At 37.1% G+C, this 27949-nt stretch overlaps 1 protein-coding gene across 3 annotated transcripts; it reads left to right on the top strand.

The window, feature by feature from the left end:
- Positions 1–48: 48 nt before the first annotated feature.
- Positions 49–26929, top strand: QRSL1 (glutaminyl-tRNA amidotransferase subunit QRSL1). 3 transcript variants are annotated; one of them, XM_010965370.3, is made up of 11 exons: positions 49–207; positions 6971–7130; positions 7443–7541; positions 8775–8871; positions 13493–13669; positions 16665–16840; positions 16957–17069; positions 17961–18153; positions 18812–18929; positions 22630–22835; positions 25069–26929. In XM_010965370.3, the coding sequence occupies exons 1-11, from the start codon at positions 184–186 to the stop codon at positions 25284–25286; spliced, it is 1581 nt and encodes a 526-aa protein (XP_010963672.1). In that variant the 5' UTR covers positions 49–183; the 3' UTR covers positions 25287–26929. The 3 variants fall into 3 exon arrangements, with proteins under 3 accessions (XP_010963672.1, XP_045380436.1, XP_074224665.1); XM_045524480.2 differs by lacking the exon at positions 25069–26929 and having other exon boundaries at positions 18812–18885; positions 22630–22772; XM_074368564.1 differs by lacking the exons at positions 22630–22835; positions 25069–26929 and adding an exon at positions 19604–22623 and having other exon boundaries at positions 18812–18885.
- Positions 26930–27949: the final 1020 nt, after the last annotated feature.

Below are 27949 nucleotides of genomic sequence, written 5' to 3'. Positions count from 1 at the left end.
CCAATCGCGTGCAAAGATCATTTCCTTGGGCGGCAATTCGACCTATCGGAGTCCTCGGTGCTGACAGGTTCAATGAGGAACGATCAAACATGGCTGCGCCCATGTAACTTCGGCAGCGGCCGCTGACCTTTCTTTTCCTTCTTGTCACCTGGACCCTGTGGTGGCAGGCGGGGCACAAGAACCATGCTGGGCCGGACCCTCCGAGAAGTGAGTGGAATTGCCTGCCGAGGGCCCAGGGAGGTCGGAAAGATTCGCGGAGTCCTTGTTCGCGGGCAGGAGTCTCCGGGCCTGACCGTGCATCCTGGTTCGCCTCGCCGCCTCTTCCCTGGAACTGGGTGGGGGGTTTGCACCTCCGGGTCCTTAGGCTTTACTCCCCATACCTGTTTCGGAGTTAGGATCTCAGCCGGGGAGACTTCTGCACCGCAGAGCTGCGGGGTGGAAGTGCACGCCGGCTTCTCTCCATTACTTGTTAGCTCAGGCAGGGTTGGGCCCCGGATGGTCTCTCGGAGGAGTGGGCTCTGTGAGATGAGGGGGATTTGGCTGGTCCACTTCAGTCTCTCTTCTGTCTCCGACGCTCATCTGATGCAGTCCTCACGAAGGAGTCAGCAAATCTGTCCCTTGCAAAAGCCAAGTAGTGATTTCTGGCTTTTCCCCCTATATTAATGCTCTAGGCTTCAAATCACCAACATACCAAAGATTCTTTTACCCGTGTCTCCATTTCCCTGACATGATTTTTGAACGCTAGGCTGTATTTGTGAATGTGTTCTGGACATCTCTTCCAAGTGTCCCATAAAGCACCTCACATTCAACTTAACCAAAGCTGACATCATCGTTGTAACAGAAACACCTCATGTCTCAACCTCTATCATAAAAAACAAACAAAAACCTGATTTCTGAATTCTTAATATTCTCTAATGGCACATCTATTACCCAGTTGCCCTTGGAGTCTTCCTCATATGTAGTATGCAGTAAGTCGCTAAACTGTTAAATCTATCCCTGCTGATAGGGCTTCAGCTTTCCTTGCTTTCTGGCCCAGATCTCTCAACCTATAAAGCTGTCTGCAGACTCACTGCTATCAGAATCACCTCGGGGCCCTCCTTAAAACTACAGTTGTGTTCCACTCAGGCAGATCAGGATGGTAAGGCCCAGAGTATATAGTTTAACCAGGGCTCCACGTGATTCTGCTGATAAGTGTCAGCTGAGGACCCACCTTGCCTTCCATCTTCCACTTGTATCTTCACCTGGGAAGTCTTTGTTTTCTTTTTCCAGCTGGCAGCTCTTTTAGAAAGCTGTAAATTATGAGAAGTTTAAACCCACAGGCTTTAAATAATAGTTCTTCCTCTCAATACATTGTTTTATCATCTTTAATTGCGTCTGGCCTATACTGTCAGTGAAGAATCCAGTTTATTCTTAAAAAAAAAATTTTTTTTTTAAACACAAAGCTGTTTTAAAATGAAATGCAACCTAAAAAACTTGGTATGTTCTTCTGCCCTCTTCCCCTTCAGCACTACTTTTTTTTGTGCCTCCCCTTCCTGGTGTTGTTGAGTAAGCCATTGTGAGAAACAGCTTTTACCTCAAGGTGGGGGGAAAACATAGGGAACCCAAGGGTAGACAGGAGGTTGCCTTGGCATAACTTAATCACTTCTTTAACAAATATTTATTGATGTCTACTGTGTGCAAAACATTAGTTGGTTATTTTTGCAGCCCGTAATATACCTTCTGTCCACTCTGTTTTTTCCACGTCATTGTACCACCCAAATTCTACCAATTAGAGATTAATTTAGTGCATATTCTATTTTAAATATGTAAGGATGCCTGGGAAGGTTGAATTATTTATCCATTGTTATAAATGGTAGTAGTTCAATCAAATTTCTCTCCTTCATCACACCCAAGCTGGGATAATCAGTTGAAGAAAGGGAAAATTTAGCGGAGAGCAAATTAGGGGGAAGGCCTGGAAACTATGGAATTTTGAGGCAATTTGGAGGACCCAAGAGAAGGCTTAGGGCAATAGAGGAACCCTAAGGGGGAACGCTAAAAGGAAGTAAAATGCCAAACAGGAGGTAAAAACTCCTACTTGTAAATTTTACCCAGGTGTATTCAGGATGGCAGAGGAGTCTTTGACCTTCCTTTTTTGTGTCATGATCCCAGTGTTTCTAGGAACCAGACACCGGGCCAATATTATTCATCCTATGCTATATTAAATAAAGTTAATTATATATCCAATGGGCTTCTTGGGAGTCTAGCCTAAGAACATTTAATTGTTCCATGGGAGAATAGATTCCAAACTTCAAACAATTCAGCCATTCATTCATTTAGCCAACATTTATTGAGTACCCCTGTGTTCTCGACACTGGGGATTATCATTGAAGACAGGCAGAAGCTCCTGTCCTCATGAAACCTACACTTTTGTGGGGAAGCAGGCATTAAATATGTTTTCTTTTAAAGTAAATAATATAATTTCAGGTAGTGTAGGTGCTATGAAGAAAGATTAAGCAGGCTCTGGTGTGAGAACTAGTTGGGGGAGATGGATGTTTTAGATGGAGTGGTCAGGGAAGGTTTTTCTGACTGAGTAGATATTTGATGGAGACCTGAAGGATAAGCAGAGTGAGTCCTGGGAAGATCTGGGAGAAGGGTGTTCCAGGCAGAGGGAAGAGTAAGTGCAAAGATGCTAAAGCAAGAGCAAGCTTGGCATGTTCAAGGAATAGCAGGAAGGCCAGCACACCCGAGAGAAGCGAATGAGGAGAGTAGTGGGAGATGAAGTTAGAGAGATAAGCAGGAGCCAGATCATGGAGAACCTTTCAGGCCATGGTAAGGATTGTGGGTTTTATTTCAAATGTGATACAAAGCCTCTGGAAAGGTGTCAGTGGACGTGATCTGATTTAAAATTTGAAAGCTCCTTCAGGCTACTCTTAAGGATTATGATCTATAGGAAAGCAAGTGAGGAAGCAGGAAGACCAGTTAGAAGGCTGTTATTGGCAAGAAATGATGGCAGCATGGTTACGGTGGTAGGAGTAGAGGTAGTGCTGAGTGGGTATTACTTTTTATTTATTTATTTTTTAAGTTAGGGCTTTCTGATGGATTGGATTGGGGTTGGAGGGAAAGGTAAATCAAGGAGGATGCTTAGGTTTGGGGCCTGGGCAGTTGGGGAAATGGTAACATTTATCAAGATGGGAAAGACTCTACAGGGAGCATGTTTGTGAGAAGGTTATCAAGATGTCTGTTCTAGACGCGTTGATTTTGTGATGCCTCCTAAGATATCCAAGTGAAGATGTCAGCTAAGCAGGTGGAGATAGGAGAGTGGAGATCAAGAAAGAAGCAAGGTATGAGGATATAAATTGGCCAGGACAGAGAAGATAACTGAAGCTCCATGGCCAGGTGAAATCACCTGGGAAATTGAGTGTAGAAGCAGAAGGGCGCCTAAAGCTTTCCAGTTTGTACAAGTCAGCAATAGGGAGCAGAGCCAGCAAAAGAGACTTGAAAGAATAGCCAGTAAGGCAAGAGAAAAGAACCAGGAGGGCTTAGTATCCTGAAATACAAGTGAAGAAGAAGTGTTTCACAGAGGGAGTGATCTCTAGTGCTGAGTGCTGCTGGACTGAGCCAGGACTGCTGGATTTAGGATCGCAGAGGTTGCTGGTGATCTTGACTGTTGTTTCTTGGAACAATGGAGACAAAAGCATAAATGTTAAGTGAGCATGTTAAAGAGAGTACGAGTCAACTGGACACTTGGCCTTCAAGGGCTCTCATGTACATACTTCAGCATTTATCGAGACAATTTTTCTTTTGAAAGACAGGTCTTTTCCTAAGTGAATCTTTGATGTTATCTGTAAAGTTAATAAAATGGTCTGTACTTTACAAAGAAGTAAATGCTATAACACCTTGCATAGAGAAGTATTATAATCCAGAACAAGGGCTTTGGAAACAAGATCAGGCCTTGGTAAATCCCAGCTTTGTGACTGTCTCACTGTGTGATTTCAAGCAGGAACTTCAGTAATTTATCAGTAAAATGGAAATAATGTCAGCTTCTTAGTGTGCATGTAAGGATTAAATGAAATATAAAACATCTAGGATAATGCCTGGAACTAAGTGCTGCTACCAACACTAATTTTGTTACAGGAACAAAATTACTAGATTATATATATTTACAATTTTCTCTTCCCCTGGTTTCTAAGAGTGGTTCCTGAGGGAGATTTCTTAATTTTTCTAAGAAGTTATTCTTACTTATCTATTGCTGCATAACAAATTAATATAAATGTTTTGGCTTAAAATAACACAGTCTTAAAACTCACATACACACAATCTTATCATCTCACGGTTTTGTGGGTCAGGAATCAAGGAATGGAGTAGCTGGCTTCTCTGCTCAGAGTCTCACAAGGCTGAAATCAAGGTGTCACTCAGGGCTGCGGTTTCTTGGGATGCCTTGACGTCCTCTTTCTACCCCACTGGTCATTGGCAGAATCCGTTTCCTTGCCTTTGTAGGACTGATCTCCATCTTCCTGCTGACTATGTGAGTAACAGTAAATGAGCTCAGGGGACAGGAGATGTGGGATAATTAGAACTGGGGTTTGGGAGATTATACAGATGTTAGTAATGATGCGGTCTGAACTGTGACCATGTGAGCTGGTAACTGGGGTGAGGTGAAGGAAGAGTTGTGTGAAGTGAGGTCAGGAACTGAGAGGCCAAGTGTCAGTGTACCTGACCTGAAGTTTGAAGTCAACAAAAATAGCAAGAGGAGCTGTAGAAAAGAAGGCTCCAGTGTCCTAGCAGCTAAAGTCTTCAGTGAACGGAAAGGAGTACCAGGGAGCCTGTAGGATAGCACACCAGGGAGAGTAAAACCATCTCCTCCAAGGCCTGTGCTTCAGATGAGCTGGGGGTTTGGAGAGAAGAGGGAAGAGAAAGGCACGGAGGACCAGGAGGATGCTTGCCTGCAGTTCTCCCCTCCCCCACTGGACTCGGTGTGTGGTAGGTAGGAGCTGAGACAGCCATACCTTGGGAACACTGCAGAAGCAGTGGCCCCAATTTCCAAAAGCAAAAAGAAATGCTAGGGAGAGAGCCTTTGTTTTAACAAACTTTTTGTTGATTTCCTCTTGTACTCAGATAGGACACCTTTAGTTCTGCCCCAGGGGAACCGTACTGTCTAGATACCTATACTTAGAATCCTTGTTGCTCGGTCCACTCTAGAGTCCACTGTAGCCAATTAGCATCCTTGTGTTCATCTCTCTTCTCCGATACCTGTGTTGATTTTCTCAAATCTGGGTTTCCTAAAAATGGTCCTAACAAAGATCACCACTTAAAATGGGTACTCACAGTCTCGTTTCTTGCCCTTGTAACCACAACCGTAACTCCTTACTTCTTATTCTAACACCACTTGGCAAGTCAGAAAGCAGATAATGAGCATTAGGGAGGCGAAAGAGGAGAGAAAATGGCAAGCCTAATTTCCTCCTTACAGCTTTGCTCTGGGGTAGGCCTGTCTGTATACCTGTCTCTCCAGTGCTGGGATTTTGCTAGTTCTGACCCTTACACCTAACCAACCACCGACTTCTTTTTTTTCACCCCATATGCACAATATTAGAATACACTACTGTCTTTTCTTTCCCTTCAGCTCCTCTCTTCTAAAGAAGTTATGTTTTATACAAACAGTTCAACAGAAATCTCTCCTTGTTACTAGGTTATCTCCTTTAAGTCCAGCCCAGCTGCCCCTCCCCATGGCAGGCAGCCCTTTCCTCCTCTTGTCCATCAGCATTAGGGGGTCCTCTCAGTGCCCTATTCCCACTGCTCTTCTGGCTTAAAACCCTCAGGCCTAAGAATACCGCTGCTTTGATGATTTATTCAACAGCCGAGAGCAGATCATTTGCAGATTTTCTGCAAATGCGAACTCCTATTGCTTGATGTATATAGGACGCATGAAAATACAGTCAACATGGAGGAGAAGCTAAGCTTCCACTGGTGCAGAGAGGAATGGTGAAGGAGCAGATGTTAAGAAATTGTCTTTTACTATTGTGTGACTTTGGACAAATCGCTTAACCTCTCTGAGCTTCAGTTTCTTCATCTATGTAATGAGGTTAATAATACCTAACTTAAGGGGTAGTTTTATGGGTTAAATAAAGTAATAATGCATGTAAAAGCAATAACAGTGCCTGGCTCTTGGTAAATACTCAGATGTTACTTTTTCTTCATCCCCCTTGTCTCTGAGCTTCCAATTCTCTTTTCAGATTGTCTCCAAAGCTTTGGTATCATCTTTGACCTCTTGTTATTCATTCCTTTTATCTGATTAGTAAGTTTTTATTATTATTACTTTCTATAGGAAGTATTAAATAGTCATCACTTCACCTCAGGCTTTACTTACTTTCAATATGCAGGTGCTGGTCACTTGCAGTGCGGTTTATTTTAATGCTTTCTTTACTAGCCTTCCTAATGCATCAAAGACAGGATTTCAGAAATGTGTTTTTAGTTGGCTTTTGAACCCATATTTTATAAGCATTTCTCTCAATTCGTAGTGGTTCTTGCTTGAATTCTACAGTGGGTAAAAAGATCTTTTTAATAAAGATCACTTATTTGGAGCATGAAGTCCTGTAATGCCTGTCTAGTTCATTTCTTTTTGTACTGTAGATGGCCTGTGTTGCAGCTGAGCTCCTCTCTACGCAATCTACCCTAACCCATGCTTCACCTGCGCCGGGCCTCTGCTGCTCCTGGACAGAGTGGCTGACCTAAACCATCCATCTTGTTTGTTCATGCCTGCCTTAGAAACAGAACTCCTCAGCTAGGACTGTGAATATGGTGTCCTCCAATCCATCTTGCAGCTGACCCATGTGTTACCCTCATTCACTACACTAAGTACAGGCTGGATAGGTGCTCTTGGTTTTGAATCCAAGCTTCACTTCAAAATTTTCTACTTAACCACCGTCTGCCCACCTCAGTGTAACATTTGAAACTTATGCAGACTCAATGGATTTTTGAATTTTATATATTATAGGTTTCTGCAGCCCTGAAACAAGGCCAGATTACACCAACTGAGCTCTGTCAAAAATGCCTCTCCCTTATCAAGAAGACCAAGTTTCTAAATGCTTACATTACTGTATCAGAAGAGGTGGCTTTAAAGCAAGCTGAAGAATCAGAGAAAAGATATAAGAAAGGTACGTTACTTCGAATTACTCCACTGCTATGACCCTAGAGAAAGGCTTTAATTGGATATAGTAGTCTCCATTCGGCAAGTGGAGCTTTAAACGTAAAGTATTCCCTTACTTAAAGAACTGACCATTAGGTATAATAAAAATGAAGCTAATGGATGTGTGATGCTAATGTCCAACTGCACATAATTTCTAACACAAATTTGATTTCTGAAGAAGTATCTTTACCAAAAACTAGTAGTTATTTTAATAACTAATATCAATGTGTCTATATTTCAAACTAGATATCTCTTCTATCCTTTTGGCTTTTTAACACAGGTCGCTCACTAGGGGATTTAGACGGAATTCCCATTGCGGTAAAAGACAACTTTAGCACGTCCGGCATTGAGACAACATGTGCATCAAACATGCTGAAAGGTAAAGTGTAATTGACCAGAGTATTGTCTTATAAAAATAGGTGTTTTTCAGTTTAAATTAAGGTATTAAAGTACCAAAATATTCTCAGACTAATTATATCTGCAAAGGAAATATTTAGGATGCAATATTACCTTTTCACTATTTGCTCTTTAAAAATGCAGAATTCTTCTTTCAAGGTAGGCCAGCTTAATGGGTGAATCCTACGTAGGAAGTTTTAGCGGTTCTATCTAGGAAGACTCAGTAACTGATCACCACAGACACAAAAGTGACCTCTAACTCCCACTCGTTAATAATATAGGAATAAGTACGAAGTGACTGTCATTACCACTCTCTTGAGGATGGTATGAGGACTTATGAGCATCCACTGTCTGGTTATTATTTTTCTCCTGATTCCTCCATCTCTTATATCACTATACTTAGCAGAGTGGTGCTTACCTTTATTTTTTAAAGTTTAGTAGATCAAAAAGAAATCATATTTACCAAGATGTTTGGATCCTAAGAAGAAAAAGAAATGGAGAGAAGATAGAGTACTATGCACTAAAAGTAACCTTCTGTAAGGTGTATGCCCCATGTTCCTCTGATAGGTAGACCATTGTTAATTGTTTTGGAATATACACTAGATGGAGGAAATTTTACTGGACAAAAATCTATTTCTAACTGGAAATAGATAAAAATTACTGTGTGATACACAGCATTACCTGAGAAGAAAAAGTCAAGTCCTATGAGCAAAATAATGATTTGCGATTAGTTTCAAATGACTTTCTATCATTCAATATTCTGTAGTACTAACTGTTAAAGTCAGCATTTTTAGATTACAAAAATAGTGAATATATAGACTGCCTTTGGAAAACATATAGCAGTTAGCAATAGAGAAAATTAACTTTTGGAAGTACAACCTGCTATTTAAATTAGGAATAATTAACACATGTCAATACCAGTTGCTTAATTGCAGTTTAAAGTGATTTATATGTCCACTGTTTTCTTTCCTGCCATAAAAATGACTGAATTTTTTTGGAGGGATTAAGAGGTACAAACTACTATATATAAAATAAAATAAGCTATAAGGATATATTGCACATTACAGGAAATATAGCTAATATTTTACAATAACTTTAAATGAAGTATAATCTATAAAACTTTTGAATCACTATGTTGTACACTGGTAATCTATTATAAATCAACTATACCTCAATTTTTTTTTAAAAAAGAAGAAAATTACGGAATTTTTTTCAGGTTATGTACCGCCTTATAATGCTACAGTGGTTCAGAAGTTACTGGATCAGGGAGCTCTACTAATGGGAAAAACAAACTTAGATGAATTTGCTATGGGGTAAGTAAAACTGAAATTTTCTTTTCTTGTATTTCTTCTATGTCTAATTTCATTAAGTGTAGGTGACTAAAAGTAGTGAAGTGATTTCTTGAGGACTCTAATACCAGTTTCTCAGTCCCTCTGTGAGATTACATTCTGCTGTCTAATAGGTCATACCTCATTTTGGTTTTAACTGGCCTTTCCTTGGTAACTAATGATGTTAAACACCATGTGTTTATTTTGCTACCTATAGATCTTCTTTGGTGAAGTATCTATTCAAATCTTTTGCCCCCTCTTTTTTAAAATTGGGTCATTTGTCTTCTTATGGAGTTGTACAAATTTTTTTTCATCTATTTTCAGTTCAAGTCCATTATCAGATAGTTGATTTGCAAATATTTCCCCAAGTCTCTAGCTTGCCTTTACATTATCCAAACATGCCTTTTAAAGAGTAAAATTCTTATTTTTGAAGTCTAATTCATCATTTTTTTTTCTTTAATGATTTGTGCTTTTTGTGTCCTATTGAAGATATCTTTACCTTGCCCAAGGCTACAAAGCTTTTTCTCCTATGTTTTCTCCTAGAAGTTTTATACTTCTAGTTCTTATATTTAGACTTGTGGTCCATTTGTTAATTTTTTGTATATGATGTGAATAAAGCCAAGGTTCTTTTTTTTTTTTTTCTTTTACATATATCTGTCTAATAGATTTGGCACTATTTGTAAAAAAAAAAAAAAAAAAAATGTATCCTTTCCTCATTATATTACTTTGACTCCTGTCAAAAAATCAAATACATGTATAGGTCTATTTCTGGATTCTGTTCTGTTGATCCATGTATCTCTATTTACTCCATATTACACCGCCTTGATTATTGTAGCTTTATAGAAAGCCTTGAAAATAGGTAGTAGGAGTCCTTCAAGTTTGTTTTTCTTTTCCAAAATTATTTTACATATACCAGGCCATTTACATTTCCATGTAAGTATATAATTGATTTTTCTACGTTGACCTTTCCTCCTGTGACTTGCTAACCTCACTTATTAATTCTGGTTGATCTTTGTAGATTCTTTGGTATATTTTATATAGATGATCATGTAGTCTGTAAGTAGAGATAGTTTTATTTCTTCTAATTTCTTTTTTTTAAAAAAAAAATGGAGGTACTGGGGATTGAACCCAGGACCTCATGCATGTTAAGCAGTGCTCTACCACTGAGCTCTTTCCCTACCCCTCCATCTTTCTTTTTCTTGCCTTATTGCACCAGTTAGAACCTTTAGTGCAGTACTGAATAAGAGCAGATATCCTTGCCTTGTTCCTGATCATGACAGAAAGCATTTATTAGTCTTTCATTAAAAGCAGTTTTTATTTCCCCTTTTATAGCATTTGTTACATTTGTAATATTTGCTTGGTCTGTGTCCCATATTTCATAGAAGCAGATTCCTTGACCCTCTTATTTATAGCAGTATCTCTTAGCACTCAGTAAATGTATGTTGAATTAATTAATCTGTGGTATAAACTCGAACATAGGTTATTTAGGACATTGCCTTGAACAGCTGATCAAAATGAACATCACCAATGAGGTTGAAATGTAATTCCCTGAGGAGGAACACCATCAGCTATGCTATATTCCAGCTGAGAATGTATAACCTGAAGCTAATAACAAGGAAACAAAAGACAAACCTGAACTGAGAAACATTCTATTAAAATGCCAATTTCATTATAAACAAACAAACAAACAAACAAAGGCTGTGAAAATGTTCCAGATTAAAAGAGGCTAAAGAAAGTAAAACCTAAAATTTATAGAAGAAAACATAGGAGAAAATCTTTATGACCTTGAATTATGCAAAGATTTCCTAGCTAGGACACAAAGTATAATCTGTAAAATAAAAAAATTGATAAATTAGATTTCATTAAAATTAAGAACTTTTGTACTTTAAAATACACTGGTAAAAAATGAAAAAACAACAACAACAAAAAGAAAAAACAAGCCACAGACTGGGAGAAAATATTTGCAAAACATGTCTGAGAAAGAACTGGTATCCAGTATATGTAGAAATTTTCCCAACCCAATAAGAAAATGATTCAGTTTTTTGAAAAATGGGTAAAAGATGTAAGAAGACATTTCATCAAAGAAGATATACAGTTGGCACATAAACACATGAAAAAATGCTTAACATGGTTAGTCATTAAGGAAATGCAAATTAAAATCACAATGAAATTCATACACTTATTAATTAGAATGGCTTAAAAATGATAATATCAAGTACTGGCAAGAATGCAGAGCAATTGGATTTCTCATACAATGCTGGTAGAGAGTGCAAAATTATATAGCCATTTTGGAAAATGGTTTGACAGTTTCTTAAAAAGTTAAGCATACTTACCGTAAGACCCAGAATCTTAATCCTAGGTTTTTACACATGAGATGAAGGCTTATGGTTACACAAAAGCACTGGCTAGGGCCTTTCAGTATAATATTTATTGTGGCTTTATTCAATTTTCCAAACACAGGAAATAATTCAATGTCCATTGGCTGGTGAAAAAAGTAAAAAAATGAGGCAAAAGGGACAACAATAACTAATGTAATTCCTGAGTCTGGACTTGATCCTCTACTGGGAGGAGGTAAAATGCTATAAAGAACATTATTGGATCGACTGACAAAATTGGATTACATATAGGAGATTTGATAAAAGTATTATATTGATATAATAAATGAAAACATCCCCTTGGGAAAGGAAACAGTCACCCAAGTCCAGGAAGCACAGAGAGTTCCACACAGGATCAACCCAAAGAGAAACACACCAAGGCACATAGTAATCAAATTGACAAAAATTAAGGATAAGGAGAAAATATTTAAAATAGCAAGAAAAAAAGCAACAAATAACATAAAAGGGAACTCCCATAAGGTTATCGGCTGATTTCTCAGGAGAAACTCTACAGGCCAGAAAGGAGTGGCACAATATATTTAAAGTGATGGAAGGGAAAAACTAACAACCACAAATACTCTATCCAGCAAGGATTTCTTTCAAATATGATGGAGAAATCAAAAGCTTCACAGATAAACAAAAGCTAAAAGAATTCAGCACCACCAAACCAGCTTTACAACAAATGTTAAAGGAGCTTCTCTAGTCATCAGACTGTAAGAAAAGAGAACAAAAAGAAGAAAGGGAAGGGAAAAAAAAGACCTACAAAAGATTGTTTTGTCATTTTGGGGTCTTTTATGGTTCCGTATAAATTCTGGAATTGTTTGTTCTAGTTCTGTGAAGAATGTCGTGAGTACTTTGACAGGGGTTGCATTGGATCTGTAGACTGCTTTGGGTAGTACAGCCATTTTGATAATGTTGATTCTTCCAATCCAAGAGCACAAGATGTCTTTCCATTTCTTTGTATCATTTTCAGTTTCCTTCATCAATGTTTTATAGTTTCCAGAGTATAGGTAACCTCCTTGGTTAAGTTTATTTCTAGGTATTTTGTTGTTTTTGATGCAATGGAAACATTTATGCCAGTTATAAAATTCTGATTTTTGAAGTGGAAAAAAAAAGTAAATGAAGGGCTGTAAATAGCAAAATATCCTTCCTTTTTATGGGTGTGTTGTATTCCATTACATATGTATGCTGCATCTTCTTTGTTCATCTGTTGATGTGCACTTGGAATGCTTCCAGGTCCTGGCAATTATAAATGATGTTGCTGTTAATAGCAGGATGTGTGTATCTTTTTAAATTAATTCTTATTCTGTGGTTGGCTTCATTCCTTTGATAACTACGTAAGTTCAAAAAGCCAAAGCTCTAAACATTCTTAGAAACAATGAAGAGTACACATATGTAAATTTAAAAAATATGTGCAGTATATTGTGTATATGTATTTACATGCAATATATTGTATATGTGCAGTCAAATTTTAACAGTTCTACCTAATAAAATGAAAAATGAAAAAAGTATTTATAAATTTTTAAGAAGTATTGTATTGATGTTAAATTTACAAAGATAACTATACTGTGACTCTGTAAGAGAATACCCTTCATCTTAGGAAGTGCACACTAAATACATACTAAAATACTTAGGGGTAAAGGGCCATCATATGTATAATTTACCCTCAAGTGGTTCAGAAAAAAAAATTTTGTGTTTATGTATGGACACAAATGATAAAACAAATAGGGTCAATGTGAGCAATAGGTGAATCTGGTTAGTGGGTATAAAGTTTTTTCATACTATTTTTATTTTTGTATTTATCTGTAAGATTGAAATTTATTTCAAAATGTAAAAAAATAAGTTATGAGCATTCCACTCAGAATGTGTCTCTTAAAACTTCTGATTAATAGGGGAATTCCTTCAAAAGACTGCTTGTTAACTGAATGTTTGTGGCACTCTTCAACTTAAAGACCTTAAGTTACTAGGGAAATCATCTTAAGCTGAATTAGAAGATCAATTGGGATAAAAATCTTAGCAGACTAGTTTTTCCTACATGCTACCACTTATGCTCCTACTTCTCTCCTTCACCTCCTCAGCCATCTAATTAAAGAAAACCACATCTAAGCAGGCTTCGTATCTTTTCTAGTTCAAGTTACAGTGGATTATTTGGAAGCAAATAATATCAGGAGGCAAAAATTTTACATAACATCAGTTTGATTAAGATATCTTGCTTCACTTCTTCATCTCAGATCTGGAAGCACAGATGGCATATTTGGACCCGTTAAAAACCCCTGGAGTTTTTCAGAACAATACAGAAAAAAGAGGAAGCAGAAGTCCCATGGTGAGAAAGAGGATTCAGATTGGCTCATAACTGGAGGAAGCTCAGGAGGGAGCGCGGCAGCCGTATCAGCATTCACATGCTTTACGTAAGATGCTTCCTGCTATCTGTACTTTGAAACCCAACCCAACACACATAGTCATAAACCATACACAAAATCCAACAGTAGAGTCATTCATACCTTGGAATTTTTATTACTCTTTAGTGAGCTATTTGTGCTCAATGTTTTATCAAAATTATATCTTATAAATACACTCAACTATACAGTACACTTATGTGTATTTTATACATTAAACCTTTTTTGAATTTTTATTTTATTTTTTAACATGTAAACTCTTCGTCTATATCACCTAGTTCTCTTAAAAACATGATTTTACAGATCTTACAGAATGAACCAGTTAGCCTTCACTGAATTTCATTTTTTAAATAATTTATCTGGGTATCTACTCACTGATTATACAGAAATTTAGTGACTAACGTACCTTGGCTTTAGTTGAGTGCTTCTGAGCTAATTGTTAGCTGTGGTTTATCCTTCAGCTAAATCTCACTTTTGCAAAAGAAGAGGGAAAAAAAGGAAAGAGAGAGAAAATGCTCCTAATATGTATCAATAGAAAATTTAAAATAGTGTTTTTATAAATCTGCAACTAAAGATATATATCAGTAAGTAAAGCTTTTTCAAATTTGTAGGGAGGTAATTTGTTCAACTGTCATACTTTGTATTTAAAAGAATCCATCAGTCATGCTCTATGTCCCATTTGTAAAGCATTTTTTAACCATCTAAAGAAAAATAAATAAATATTACTGTTATTATATTTATTTTATTGGTCTCAATTTAACCAAATAGGATGTTTTCTTTAGTAGTACTATATGTGTTTTTTCTCTCCCTAATTATCCACTGAAACTAAGCTCTCTTGCAGGCATTGCAATCAATAAATTATTTATATCTTTTAGAGCTATGGAGATTTAGATTCTACAGATTTTTTAAGTTTCCCTGAAATCTTGTTAACAAGTAAAACCATTTCACTTTATCTCTGGAATTTTATAGCACTCCATTAATATTAATGAGATTTCTGACGAGTTAGGATTGCAAGATTAGGTGCTTTTTTTCTATCCTTATCACCCCACTTAGTGTTCATCTTTCTGAATGTGCTTTGAGAAGATGGCATTTTGACACATATTTCCTATGGAAATGTAGGTTTTCTTTTACACCACTGTCGGTGAATCCTAATAAGAAAATGTATCCTTTTAGAAATTGTGAAAGCAACAGTCTGATTTTGTAGCTCAAGTGGACTTGGTAAGAAAGGCAATCTAATTTGCATTTTCTGTGGAGGACAAGGGCCATGTGACTGTAGGAGCCTTGTTCAGTCCAAAGCTTCACTCTGGGTGTAATCAAGAGAGGCACAGACCCAAAGTAACTCCAGATTGAAAGGGTCCCACACTGTCAGGGGTTCTGCTTTGTTTTCCCCTCTTTGATTTGTTTCTTTTTTAATAGTTTTAAAAACAGGAAGATTCTAGCAGCACTATGCTGCCGCTAAAGAGAATGAGCTCGAATGCTGTGTGGTGACATGGAAAGAAATCCAAGATACACTGTTAAGGGGAAAACACATTGCAGAACAGTATGTATAGTATGACCTTATTTCTGTAAAAATTGGTAACAGGACTATTATGGGGGCATTGATTTCACTTTATACATCATATATGGAATATTTTAATTTTTACAGTAGACATCACTCTTTTTGAATCAGAAAGACAATTCCAAAATAGTTTAAAAAAGTATAAATTTTTAATTATGGTAAAATAAATATAAAATGTAATACCTTAACCGCTTTTAAGTATATAGTTCAGTAGTGTTAAGTACATTCACATTATCATGCAGCCAATCTCCAGGACTTGTTTCATTTTCAAAACTGAAACCCCTTACCCATGAAACAACAGCTTCCCATTTGTCTGTCCTTCCCTCACTTCCCCAGCCCCCAGCAACCACTCTTTTACTTTGTTTCTATGAATTTGACTACTGTAGGTACCTCATATGAGTGAAATTATACCATATTTGTGCTTTTGTGGCTCACTTATTTCAATTAGAATAATGTCCTCAAAGTTGTTGTTGTTTTTAAATAACAAAAACAAAGACTCCATAGGTAACTGAGCAAAAAAATGAATCTACACTTCATAGTTGGGTACTTCAGATACAAATATGAAAAATTATTCAAAAACGTACCTTAACAAAGCTTTTGGTTATCAAATTAACCAAATTTTAAGAACTGCTAGTACTCAGTGATGATAATGAAACATCAAACACAATCTGATTCACTGCAGTTGGGAATATAAATTGGCATAACCTTTCTGACAAGTAATTTGACAATATATATATTAAGAACTTGTAATAACAAGCAGACCCTTTGGCCCATTAACTCTACCTTCTTGGAAGCTAGCCTAAAAAATAATCAAATATATGGGCAAAGATTTATGTTTAAAGTGTTTATTACAGAGTAACTTATTATGCAGTTATTCTAGTTGGCAACAATGTAAATGTTTAAGTAAATTACATTTATATCCATGGTTCTAAATGCGGTAGCAGAAGGGCTGTATCTGAGTTTCTGGAAAGAGTGTGTTCAGTTTGTAAAAGCATACTGTAAAATTGCCATTAAAAGAAGGCTTAAGATTTGTATGTACATTGATGGGAGAATGGACTTTAAAACTGGGAATCAATTGGGAATTGCCAATTGGTATGATAGAATATTATACATATTTAAGTTTTTTTGTAATTTTAATGACACAGTAAAAGGTTCATGATAAGCCAAGAGATGGAAACTTAAGATTAAAGAATGGCCTAAACCATAAAAGAAAAATGCGTTTAAAAAAAAAGACTTGAAGTTACTATGTCAAAATGTTAACAGTATTCACCTCAGGGTGGTGGAATATTTGTTGCCTCTTTATACTTTAAGAATTCTCTGAGACAGGTATGTTTTACTTTTGTATAATCAGGGGAAAATACACTGTAAAAATATACATTTTAAAAGGTTAATTCCAAATATAATTAGAGCTATGTTATCCTGCTAACAAGAATTCCATTTAAATTCCAGGGCTTTAGGATCAGATACAGGAGGATCGACCAGAAATCCAGCGGCCCACTGTGGGGTTGTTGGTTTAAAACCAAGCTATGGCTTGGTTTCTCGTCATGGTCTCATTCCCCTGGTGAATTCAATGGATGTGCCAGGAATCTTAACCAGATGTGTGGATGATGCAGCCATTGTGTTAGGTATTTATATGATTCCATATAGTTTCAAAACATTATGTTTGAACATTTTAATATAGTTAACACTATGGTAATAGGTAAAACACTATGCTTGTCACTCATCAGTATTTTTTTTATAGGTATACTAGCTGGGCATGACCCCAAAGATTCTACCACAGTACAAGATCCTGTTAAACCATTTGTGCTTCCCAGTTTGACAGATGTGAGCAAATTATGTGTAGGAATTCCAAAGGTAACTCTTTTACCACTTTACAAAAATACTGTCAAGTCAAATACAAAGCACAGACTTGGTAAATAGACAGATTGGGTTTGAATCCCTGCTCTGCCACTTTCATTAGCTATGTGACCTAAGCACATGAAAGCAAATATGTTAAATTACTAACCTTTTAAATTTTTAATCTTAAGCTTAGCAGTAATTTGTTGGATAATTTTTTGTTCTGGGAGACTATCCTTCATTGTAAGATGTTTAGCAGCATCACTGGCCTCTACCTCTAGGGATAGCACCACCACCACCACCACAGCCCCACAACCAAAACTGTCTACTGCCAAATGTCCCCTGGCTGAGAGGAAGAGGACCCAGTTGAGACCACTGCTGTAGAGAAATACTACTGTCTTAAAATCTTCAGTTTAGGTAATAGGTGTGTCTACTTTTAAGGATTTAGAGAGAGCACAGATTATAGAAACAGATCTAGTTTGGAATCCAGGATCCTCTATTTACCTGCTATGTAACGTTAGGAAAGTGACTTAACTTGTCTAGTCTCAGTAATTTTCGTTAATAAAATAAAGGATGATAAAATACATACATCAGAGGATGGTTAAAAGCATTAAATGAGAGAACCTTTGAACAGTATCTAGCAGAGTGCCTGATATATAATGAACATTTAATAAAAACAAGTTCTCCAACCAGGTCTGCAGTCTTTGATAGTATTTCTGTCCAGCCCACAAGATCTAGTCCTGTGCTCATCATGCCACATACACTCTTAAATCAGTTCAGTGTTTCTAGCTACCTACTAGCAATTTAATCAGATTTTCTAATGTACTGCCAGAGATTCTAGAGTACAGATTTTTATAAAACCATCTAGACAGATGTTCTAATTTCTGTATTTTTACTTTTTCCAATAAGGAATATCTTGCACCAGAATTGTCAAGTGAAGTACGGTCTCTTTGGTCCAAAGCCGCTAACCTGTTTGAGTCTGAGGGGGCCAAAGTAATTGAAGTCTCCCTGCCCCACACCAGTTTTTCAATTGTCTGCTACCATGTATTGTGTACATCAGAAGTGGCATCAAATATGGCAAGATTTGATGGGCTAGAATATGGTAAGATGCCTGTGTTTTAGATTTTTTTTTTTTATGGGGGTAGGTAATTAGGTTTATTTAACTTGATAGAGGTACTGGGAATTGAACCCAGAACCTCATACATGCTAGGCATGCAGCCTACCAACTGAGCTATACCCTCCCCACAACTGTACCCTCCCCTCTTTGGATTTTTAAGATTGTTGTCTCAAACATTTGAAAGGTTCACTTATTAGTGACCAAAAAAAAAAAAATTGCCTGAGATAATATTAATGATTAAGCAAAGAAAATCATTGAATCCTTTTAACTTTGTCATTTTAGCATTATACTGTTCATCATAAATAGCTCTGTATCTTCAGTTTACCTCTCTGGACTGTGAATATCTTGAAGGTATCCTAGCTTTGTATTCTCAATTCATCCAAGGTAGCACCTGGCACATGGTAGGAGCTCAGTAAATATTTGAATCAATGAATGAATGAGGGAGTGAACAAATGAAGTTTCCCTCTTCGTTATTTTCTTCTCTCTCCTTGATTCCTGACAGGTCAGTCAGTCCAAGGCAGATGAAGAAGAGAAACTATTAAGGCCATCTCCTGAAATTTTAGTGTTGGTCACAAATGTGCCTGCTTTTCAGCCAAAACTTTACTTCCTTTTCAAGTACTGCTTATCTCTTTTTTGTTTTCAGGTCATAGATGTGACGTCGGTGTGTCTACTGAAGCCATGTATGCTGCAACCAGACGAGAAGGGTTCAATGATGTGGTGAGAGGAAGAATTCTCTCAGGAAACTTTTTCTTATTAAAAGAGTAAGATAATTAGTTTAGGAATTCCCCCTACTCTTGAGTCTTCAGGAATGAAGTCGTAGCATGTCTGTGAGGTCTTATTAATAGAGATAATTCCTAAGGAAGCAAAATCCTTACGCTTTGAATTAGAAATTATAATTAAAGGCCTGTTCATGGTATTTTTGGTTCTGGTTATTCAAAAACCAAAAAAAAAGAAAAATTGATGCTCTAGCTAAATGATTAGTACAAACTAAGTAGGAAGCTCAGAAGGATTTTAGCCTCATTAAATGTTCCTATTATTTCCACATTGTCTTATTGCTATGAGAGCCTTAAGCAGGGAGTCACATTGGTGTCTCTTGAAAAATGTGGTGAGCCAACTCAGTTTTCCCTTGCATTGTGTATCTCTTGCTCTAAGAAAGAATTCTAAATTACTATGACTCCTACTTAGATTGTCTTCAGTATAAGTTTATTCACCATCTTGTGAATAGGATTAATCTTTCATACCACTAGGTCTGTCTAAGAGGACGTGAGAAGAGTGAAAAAGCAATAGTGGTTGTAAAAAATAGCTTTGTGGAGTTTTTCTATATGCTATATAGGATATACATATATATATAAGGATAGAAAGCATTTTATTCATCTATGCATCCCTTCAGGGCCAATAGTTAGGATTACTTTTTCCAAAAATATTATTTTAACAGCTACTATGAATAGTAGTATGGAGATTCCTCAAAAAATTAAAAATAGAACTACCATATGATCCAGCAATAGCACTTCTGGGTATATATCTGAAGGAAATGAAGTCCCTCCCTCGAAGCATTATTCACAATAGTCAAGACAAGGAAACAACCTAACCGTCAACAGATGGATGGATAAAGAAAATGTGGCGTGTATGTATTCAAAAGAATATTATTCAAAAGATGTAAGTCCCCCATTTGTGATAACATGGATGGATTTTGAGGGTATTCTCCTAAGTGAAGTTAAGTCAGAGAAAGACAAATACTGTATGATCTCAGTTACATGGAGAATCTTTAAAAAAAAAAAAAAAAAAAAAGCCAAACTCACAGAAAGTAGAAGGGTAGTTGCAAGAGGCTGGGGTAAAATGGTACATTTTGGTTAAAGGGTACAAACTTCCACTTATAAAATGAGTTAAATTCTTGAGGATCCAATGTACAGCCTAATTACTACAGATAGCAATATTGTATTATATATTTGAAAGTTGCTAAGACTAGGTATTAAATAGTCTCACCACATACACAGAAAATTGTAATTATGTGAGGTGAAGGATGCGTTAACTAATCTTACTGTGGTAGTCATTTTGCAGTATATATAAATATCAAATCATGTTGTACACCTTAAAACTACACAATTTCATATGCCAGTTATATCTCAATAAAGCTGGAAAACAAAACCCAAAAATATTACTTGATAATGAGGAAATCAAAGGGCTTCACTTATTTGCTTTCCTTCTCTCAGAACTTCCTCCCCTGAATGCCTGCTGTCTAGTATCTGAAATGGTTGTTTCATTTTGTCTAGTTTTCCAGTTGTTTAAAATGGCAAGGTAAATCCTAGCCCTATTACTCCATCATTGCTTTTGAACCATATTTAAAGTAGGAGGAAATTTAGTAGAAAACAGAAATATTTGTTCTCTTACGAAATTCAGGTTTGGGGGATGTTGTTAATGCATTGTTGAACCATCAACTGTTGGGCCAATTATAGGTGATGCCTGCATTCATCTCCCTGCAGATCCTGTGGTCAAATGATAGATAGGACATCTGATATTTCTATAGCATTCTTTAGGATAAAAAAGATTTCACATTTTTATCTCACCATATTTGGTCCTCAGTAAGATTGGAGCTGTTATATCCATTTTTACAGGTGAGGAGACTGATGTTTAGAATTGATAATACATTTGCCAGCCTTCATTAACAGCTTCAGGAAGATCTAAAGAATATTTTCCTTTTCCCTTTCTTTACATCATTGACTTATGGTCACGCCTATGTCAGGATAATTCCTTAATCTTTTCAGTAAATTAAGCGTCTTTTCTTTTTTTGGGGGGGGGGGTAGTAACCATATCCTTTATTAATATTTTTGATTATCACAATAAGTCTCATTAACATCCATCATCTCATATAGATACAACATTAAAGAAATGGGAAAAATTTTGTGTGATGAGAACTCTTTGGATTTTACCCTCAACAATTTTTGTATAGAACATACAGCAATGTTAATTTTATTTACCATGTTGTACATTACATCTCCAGCATTTTATTTTATAACTGGTTACCTTTTGTACCTTTTGACTACCTTCATCCAATTCTGCCTCCCCAGTCTCTTGCCTCTGATAACAACAGATCTGATCTTTTTTTCTATGAGTTTGTTTTTAAACTATAATTGACCTACAATACTATGTTAGTTCCTGGTACACAACAAAGTGATTTGATATTTCTATGGGTTTCAAAATGATCACCATGAATCTAGTTGTCATCTGTCCCTATTCCAAGATATTACATAATTATTGACTGTATTCCCCACGCTGTATATTTTTATACCTAAAGGTCTGTACCTCAGTTTCTCACCTGTTGCTCTCCTCCCTCTCCCCCCTGCCCCTCTGGCAACCACCTGCAGTGAACATAGGGGTGCATACATCTTTTCAAGTTAGTGTTTTCATTTTCTTTGGTAAATACCCAGAAGTGGAATTGCCAGATCGTGTGGTGGTTCTATATTTAACTTTCTGAGGAATCTCCATACTGTTTTCCACAGTGGCTACACCAACTTACAGTCCTGCCTATAGCACACGAGGGTTCCCTTTTTTTCCACATCCACACCAAAACTTGTTATTTGTTGTCTTTGATAATAGCCATTCTGACAAGTGTGAAGTGATAACTCATTGTGGTTTTGATTTGCATTTCCCGGATGATTAGTGATGTTGAACATCTTTTCATGTGCCTATTGGCCGTCTATATGTCTTCTTTGAAAAAATATCTACTCAGGTCTGCTGCCCATTTTTTAATTGGTTGTTTTTTTGATGCTGAGCTGTATGAGTTCTTTGTATATTTTGGATATTAACCCCTTATCAGATGTATCTTTTGCAAATATCTTCTCCCATTCAGTAGGTGGCCGGAAGCAGCTTTTCTTGAATTTCACATTTCCATTCCTGAGCTATGCCTGTCTATAAAATACAACATTGCAAACACTGCTTACTTTCCCCAGTTTCTGTTTCCAGAGCATGTTTTCTAGCCTGTAATTCTGATGGCATGTTAGAATTTTGCAAAACTTCAGAATCCTTATAATAATTAGAACTATAGATGAAATAAGACATTATTATAATAGAGGATTGGAATGAGCCTCCAGAGACCTAAGTTCTAGTCCTTCTACCACTGCCAGTCTTTGCAACCTTCAGAGGGTCATTTAATTGCTATGCACTTGATTTTCCTCACCTGAAAATTAATGTTCTGGTTTCATGACGTCCCTGAAAGTGTTAATATTTTGTGATTATACGTGCAGAATTGCTTCTACTGGTGAATTCTAATTAATTAAATTCCAAATATACAAAATTTTTAGAATAACGACACAGTTGGAACAAAATTCATTTCTATGTGTTGTTAGGACTCTTAGTGGTACCTGCTCCTGAAGGCCAGTGATTCTTTAACAAGCTTTATGCCTGAGAATTGATTCAAAGAAGTAACAAAAAGCCTTTAAAATACCATCTATTTTTTTTCTCCAGAAACTATGAGAATTATTTTGTCAAAGCACAGAAAGTGAGACGACTCATTGCTAACGATTTTGTGAATGTTTTTAACTCTGGGGTGGATGTCTTGCTAACTCCCACCACCTTGAGCGAGGCAGCGCCATACACGGAGTTCATCAAAGAGGACAACAGAACGCGCAGTGCCCAGGATGATATTTTCACACAGGCTGTAAATATGGCAGGTGAGGATTCCTTGAGAACGTTCTGGTTTCCTTCAGATTTTTAGGTGGGCACCCTGGTCTTCAACTTAGGGCCTAGCTAGGTTGTTCCCTAAAGGCAATAGCTTGTTCTTCTGGAATGCTTAGGAGTGTGTGTGTGTGTGTCTTATAGACATGAACACATTTGCACTCACCACACACACACATTAATTTTCAAACCTACTGAAAAATTGAAGAAAGTCATGTAATGAATAACTATATGTCCTTTGCCTGGATTCATTCTTGTTAACATTTTGCCGCATTTGCTTTCTCCTTCCTCTCTCTCTCCGCACAAGCACACATGCACACACACGCACTTTGCTTTTAGGTGAATAATTTGATAGAAACTTTCAACATCATGTCGTTTCACACCTAAATACTTTAGCCTGAATCTTCTAAGAATAAAGACATTCTCCTTCATAATCACAGTTCCATCATCACATCTAAGAAAACTAACATAAATGTAATAAAATTCTGAATATAATTCACATTTAAGTTTTCTCAATTATACCAGAAGTGTCTTTTACAGGTTGTTTTTTCCCCTCATAATTACATTTGTTTGTGATGTCTCTTTAAAATCTAGAACAATCCCCCAGTTTTTCTATGTTCTTTTTTTTTAGGACCACATCAGACTTGTAATTTTTGTTTCAATCATCAAACATAATATAGAAAATTCAAGAAGAGAAGAAAAGTCTATTGTATTTATCTATGCTTTTGTTTTCTCTATTCATTTCTCCCTGATGTAACAAGATCCTTTGTTTTATCGTATCCTGTTTGGAGAAATTCCTTTAGCCATTTTTTCAGGGTAGGTCTGCTGGCAACCAAGCCTCTTAGCTTTCTTTCTGAGAAGTCTTGATTTTCCTTTCATTTTTAAAGGTTATTTTTGCTGGATATAGGTTTCTGGTTCGACAGTTCTTTAGCACTTAGAAAATGCCATGGTACTTCTGGCCTGCATAATTTCTGATAAGAAACTCCCTAATTTTAAAATTTTTTATTTTAAATGACACTGACTTCTTTGAAGAGTCTAGTCCACTTGCTTGTAGGATGTCTCATGCACAATCTGGGTTTGTCAGATTGCTTCCTCATGATTGGGTTGAATTAAACATTTTTGGCAGAAATACAACATTTGCTTCATGTCACGAAACAGTTAATGTTGGTTTGTCCCACTTTTAGAAGCTAAGTTGACCCCTTGGTTAAGGAACCTGCCAAATGTTTTCCTTATAAAGGTTTATTTTTCCTCTTAATCAATTATAAGCAATTGCTGAGATACTTTGAGACCATGTTCCCAGTAATCTTGAACCCATTTTTAGCATCTATTGATGATCCTTGCCTGAATTATTACTTAGAGAATTACAAAATGCTGGCTTTTCTAATTCTATCACTCTTTCACCATATATTAGCTAGCAGTCTTCTCTAAAGAATAGCTTTCCTTTTTTTAAAAAAAAAATTTCAATTACAGCAATTATTGTTATTGTTTTTGATGCCCAAATTGTCCCAAATTTAGTCAACAGGAGCCCCTTCAAGTTGCATGTACCTTTTAGACCCACCCCCCTTTAATTTTTGAAAACTTTCTAATTTTATGTCATAATAAAATATCCAAGGATCTTCTCCTTTCTCTGCCACAAACCTGAAATTAAAACTACCCTGAGTTACCATTTCTCTCATCTAAAGAACTGGCAAAAATTCAAAAGCTCAACAGCACACTCTATGGTCAAGGCTGTAGGAGAAAAAGCACTCATTTTGCTGATGGGAGTTCAAACAGTTTAACTTTTTTGGAGGGGAATTTGGCAATATCTAATTACATGTATATTTATCTTTCGGTGAAGCAACTCCTCTTCATTTGAGAAACGTTCAAGAAAACCAAAAAGAAAAGAAAAATAAAGGTCAAAAGGTAGTTCACTGGGTCAGCTAAATACTGAAAACAATGTAAATCCCCAACTATAGAAGAATGTTTGAATAAATTATGGTAAAAACCACATAGTGGAATACTATGCAGTTATAAAAAGGGGGTTGACGGTCTCTCAAAGACTATACAGTGATTTCTAAGATACATTAAGTGAACAAAGGAAGATACAAAAGCATGCATATCATAGAAGTTTTTTGGTTTTTTGAACCTTATCCTGTCTTGTACCTACGAGCACTGGAAAAGTGGAAGGGGGCTCTGCTTCTTAGGGTGGAGAATTACTCAACACTTAATGAATCTCTTTCTTTTCCCCAGGATTGCCAGCAGTGAATGTCCCTATGGCCCTCTCAAGCCAAGGGCTGCCAATAGGACTACAGTTTATTGGACGTGCATTTTGTGACCAGCAGCTTCTTACAATTGCCAAATGGTTTGAAAAACAAGTACAGTTTCCTATTATTCAACTTCAAGAACTAATGGAAGATTGTTCATCAGTCTCTGAAAATGGAAAGTTAGCTTCTGTTTCTCTAAAATAGTAGTGATAACTATATCATGCGAATTTAAATTACTTGTAAAGATTGTTATATTCTAGGAGTCAAGTGATCTTGCTAATCAATTCTTATAATTTGGTTCATTGTCAACACACTCATTCCTTTGAATCATTTTAAAAAATTCTTATAATATATTTACTTAATTGTAAATAATCTGTCCTCATGTATTAAGCATCCACTAAGTATAAATCAAGTACCAGATTTCTATTATAATACCAAATACATGTTCCTGAGAAATGATGCAGTCTGCAAAAATATTCATTAAAAAGAACAGCATACAGAAAAAGAAGCTTAGGGGCACACCTCTCAAAACTTGTACATCTCTGTGACCAATGCACCAATGGAAACAGTAAGTGGTATCCCCAGAGATAATGTGGGCAGCCCGGCTGACAGGCCACCCAGCATGTGGCGGAGGCCGCCTCAGGGGGTGTCACACATGCACAGAAACAGTGAAATGGGAATATCCTCCCCTGAGTGTGGGCAGAGCAGGTGGAAGAGGAGCTGTGAGCACAGGAGGAAGTGCGTGCTGCTGGGCCCCAGGGTCATGCAGATGGGGAGTGTGCCCCTCTCTCTGGGGAGAGCCCCAGGTGCAGGCACTCCTCTTCCTTCTAAGAATAGAGCTGCAGTGACTGTGAAGTTTTTCCCTTTCCTGCTAAAAGCTAAAATTTTACTTCTGCTATTCCAAAGCCCCAAGCCAAGGAACCAGAACAAGTCCACGTCACACTGAGTTCATTCTCCTAATTGCCAATCACAGATGAGCTCAAGGAAGTTTTTGTGACCTGACGGACCACACTGGACTCGAAATTTGGTGGGCAGTGGAACAGGATTTTAGTGAGAAAGTTTCAAGATAAACAAGATCCAGTTATGAAAAATTGTAGATAATTGGGTGAGGATGCCAAAGAGGGGAAGCCCATGGCCTCCTCCCTTCCCCTAGATTCTCTATTCCTTATAGTTTTCTTACCCTCTTGACTTTCTCTACAAGTGCTCTCTTTTTGGGCCCCTTGAGTGCAAAGAAACATTGATGGGAAGCTGTGTTCAGAATTTGGGGGGGAAAAATCTACTGAAAAATCATACATTTACCCACCATAAATTTTCATCATTGGATTTCTTTGTCTTTGCCAGAACACCACTGTCATCTCATGTTGATCAAGTGTTCTAATTTGATACTTATTTATTGTTCATAAGTTTAAGTAGGGAGCTGAATTATTATGTAATAGATTCACTTCATCTAGTAAGAAAAAAATATTTTCTAAATGTGAAGGACATGAAGGGAAAATGTAAGAGGCAGAACCTTCTGAGAACCACTGAAGTGTTGCGTGATAGGAGTTCAGCTGGCCTGGTACTTGTCTTCATCAATGCTTTCCCCCCTGGGACCCTTGCACTCCCACATACTCCACCTGATAAACTTCAGGTAAAAGTTTTCTGTGCCAGGCCCACAAGGATTCTTATATATTTTGACTGAATCCCTGAATGAGGAAGAAATTCATGAGAAAGAATTGCTTTCCTTTAGAACAAGAGAAAACTCTTAGTTGGAGGAGCTATTATGATGTAAACAGCAAGCAAACAAACCTTTGCCCCAATATTTTTTAATGTGTGTATAATTTGAAATAAAAATTTTTCAAAGAATATTTATGTAATTTCTCTTATTCCTGTATCTCTGCTTGAGTGGCACTAACGATTTGAACTGGAAATAAGGAAGTGAAACATTTACCGTTCTCACATAATAATACCCAACTAGTGTGAAATGATACCTCATCTGTTCTTTCTTTTCCATCTGTACCCGAAATCTCAGAGATCTCATTTTGCCAAATCGCTGTCTGGGAATTTAAGTGGGAAGTGGTTTCTGTGTCTCAGTTAATTAAACCCTGAAATTGTTAGCAACCGGGCTGCCAGCACAGAGCATGTCGGAAAGGCGAAGGGGGCTGCAAACGTGAAATGAGGGCCTTGATAAGACACAGCGAAACGAAGCGAAAGCTAGATTCAACAGAAGCATTGCTAGACTGAAAAACTGTGATGAGTTCTCAAAACTTGGCACCCCGACGCCAACAGAGCCAAGGGAGAGAGCAAGTGGGGAGACCAGTGTTCCGTATCAGCCACACTTAGCGTTACCAAGATCACTTGAAACCAGGGAGGCAGAATGTTCTCTTTGAATGGCTATTTGACACCAGCTCGTCAGGAAGATGGAGGGCGTTGGGCTGCCTAGAAAAGGCAGATTCTCAAAATGACAAAGATGGTGATTCCTATGAGGAAATCACCTGCACCTGCTCAAGTGGACAAGCAATACCTTTAGGATTTTAGAACAGAATCTGGAGGACAGTGAGAGAGATCTGGATACAGGGCACAAATAAGCCGACCTCCAGGATTCTGCAAACTCATACCCTGTTCCAGTCAAAGTAGGGGAGCAAACTAACGGGAGTTTTCACAATAGTTCAATTATGAACTTAATATTTATTAACTACTTTTACTGTCCCTGCCTTTCCTCAAATATCTGATTATCTATACCAAGGCTAAACATGTAGTTACCTGTACAAGCCTAGGTAAAATGTATTTGTTGCATTTAGAAGTGCCAGAGGGCAATTTAAAACAGACTTTTCCTCAGTTATTTCATAACTTCAGCAGTGTGTACACTAGAACAAAACCCTGAAAAT

Source organism: Camelus bactrianus, chromosome 8 (genome assembly GCF_048773025.1).
Source record: "Camelus bactrianus isolate YW-2024 breed Bactrian camel chromosome 8, ASM4877302v1, whole genome shotgun sequence".
In the NCBI taxonomy this organism is placed as follows: domain Eukaryota; kingdom Metazoa; phylum Chordata; class Mammalia; order Artiodactyla; family Camelidae; genus Camelus; species Camelus bactrianus.
The sequence above is the reverse complement of the archived record's forward strand: the minus strand, read 5'-3'. Positions and strand labels throughout refer to the sequence as shown.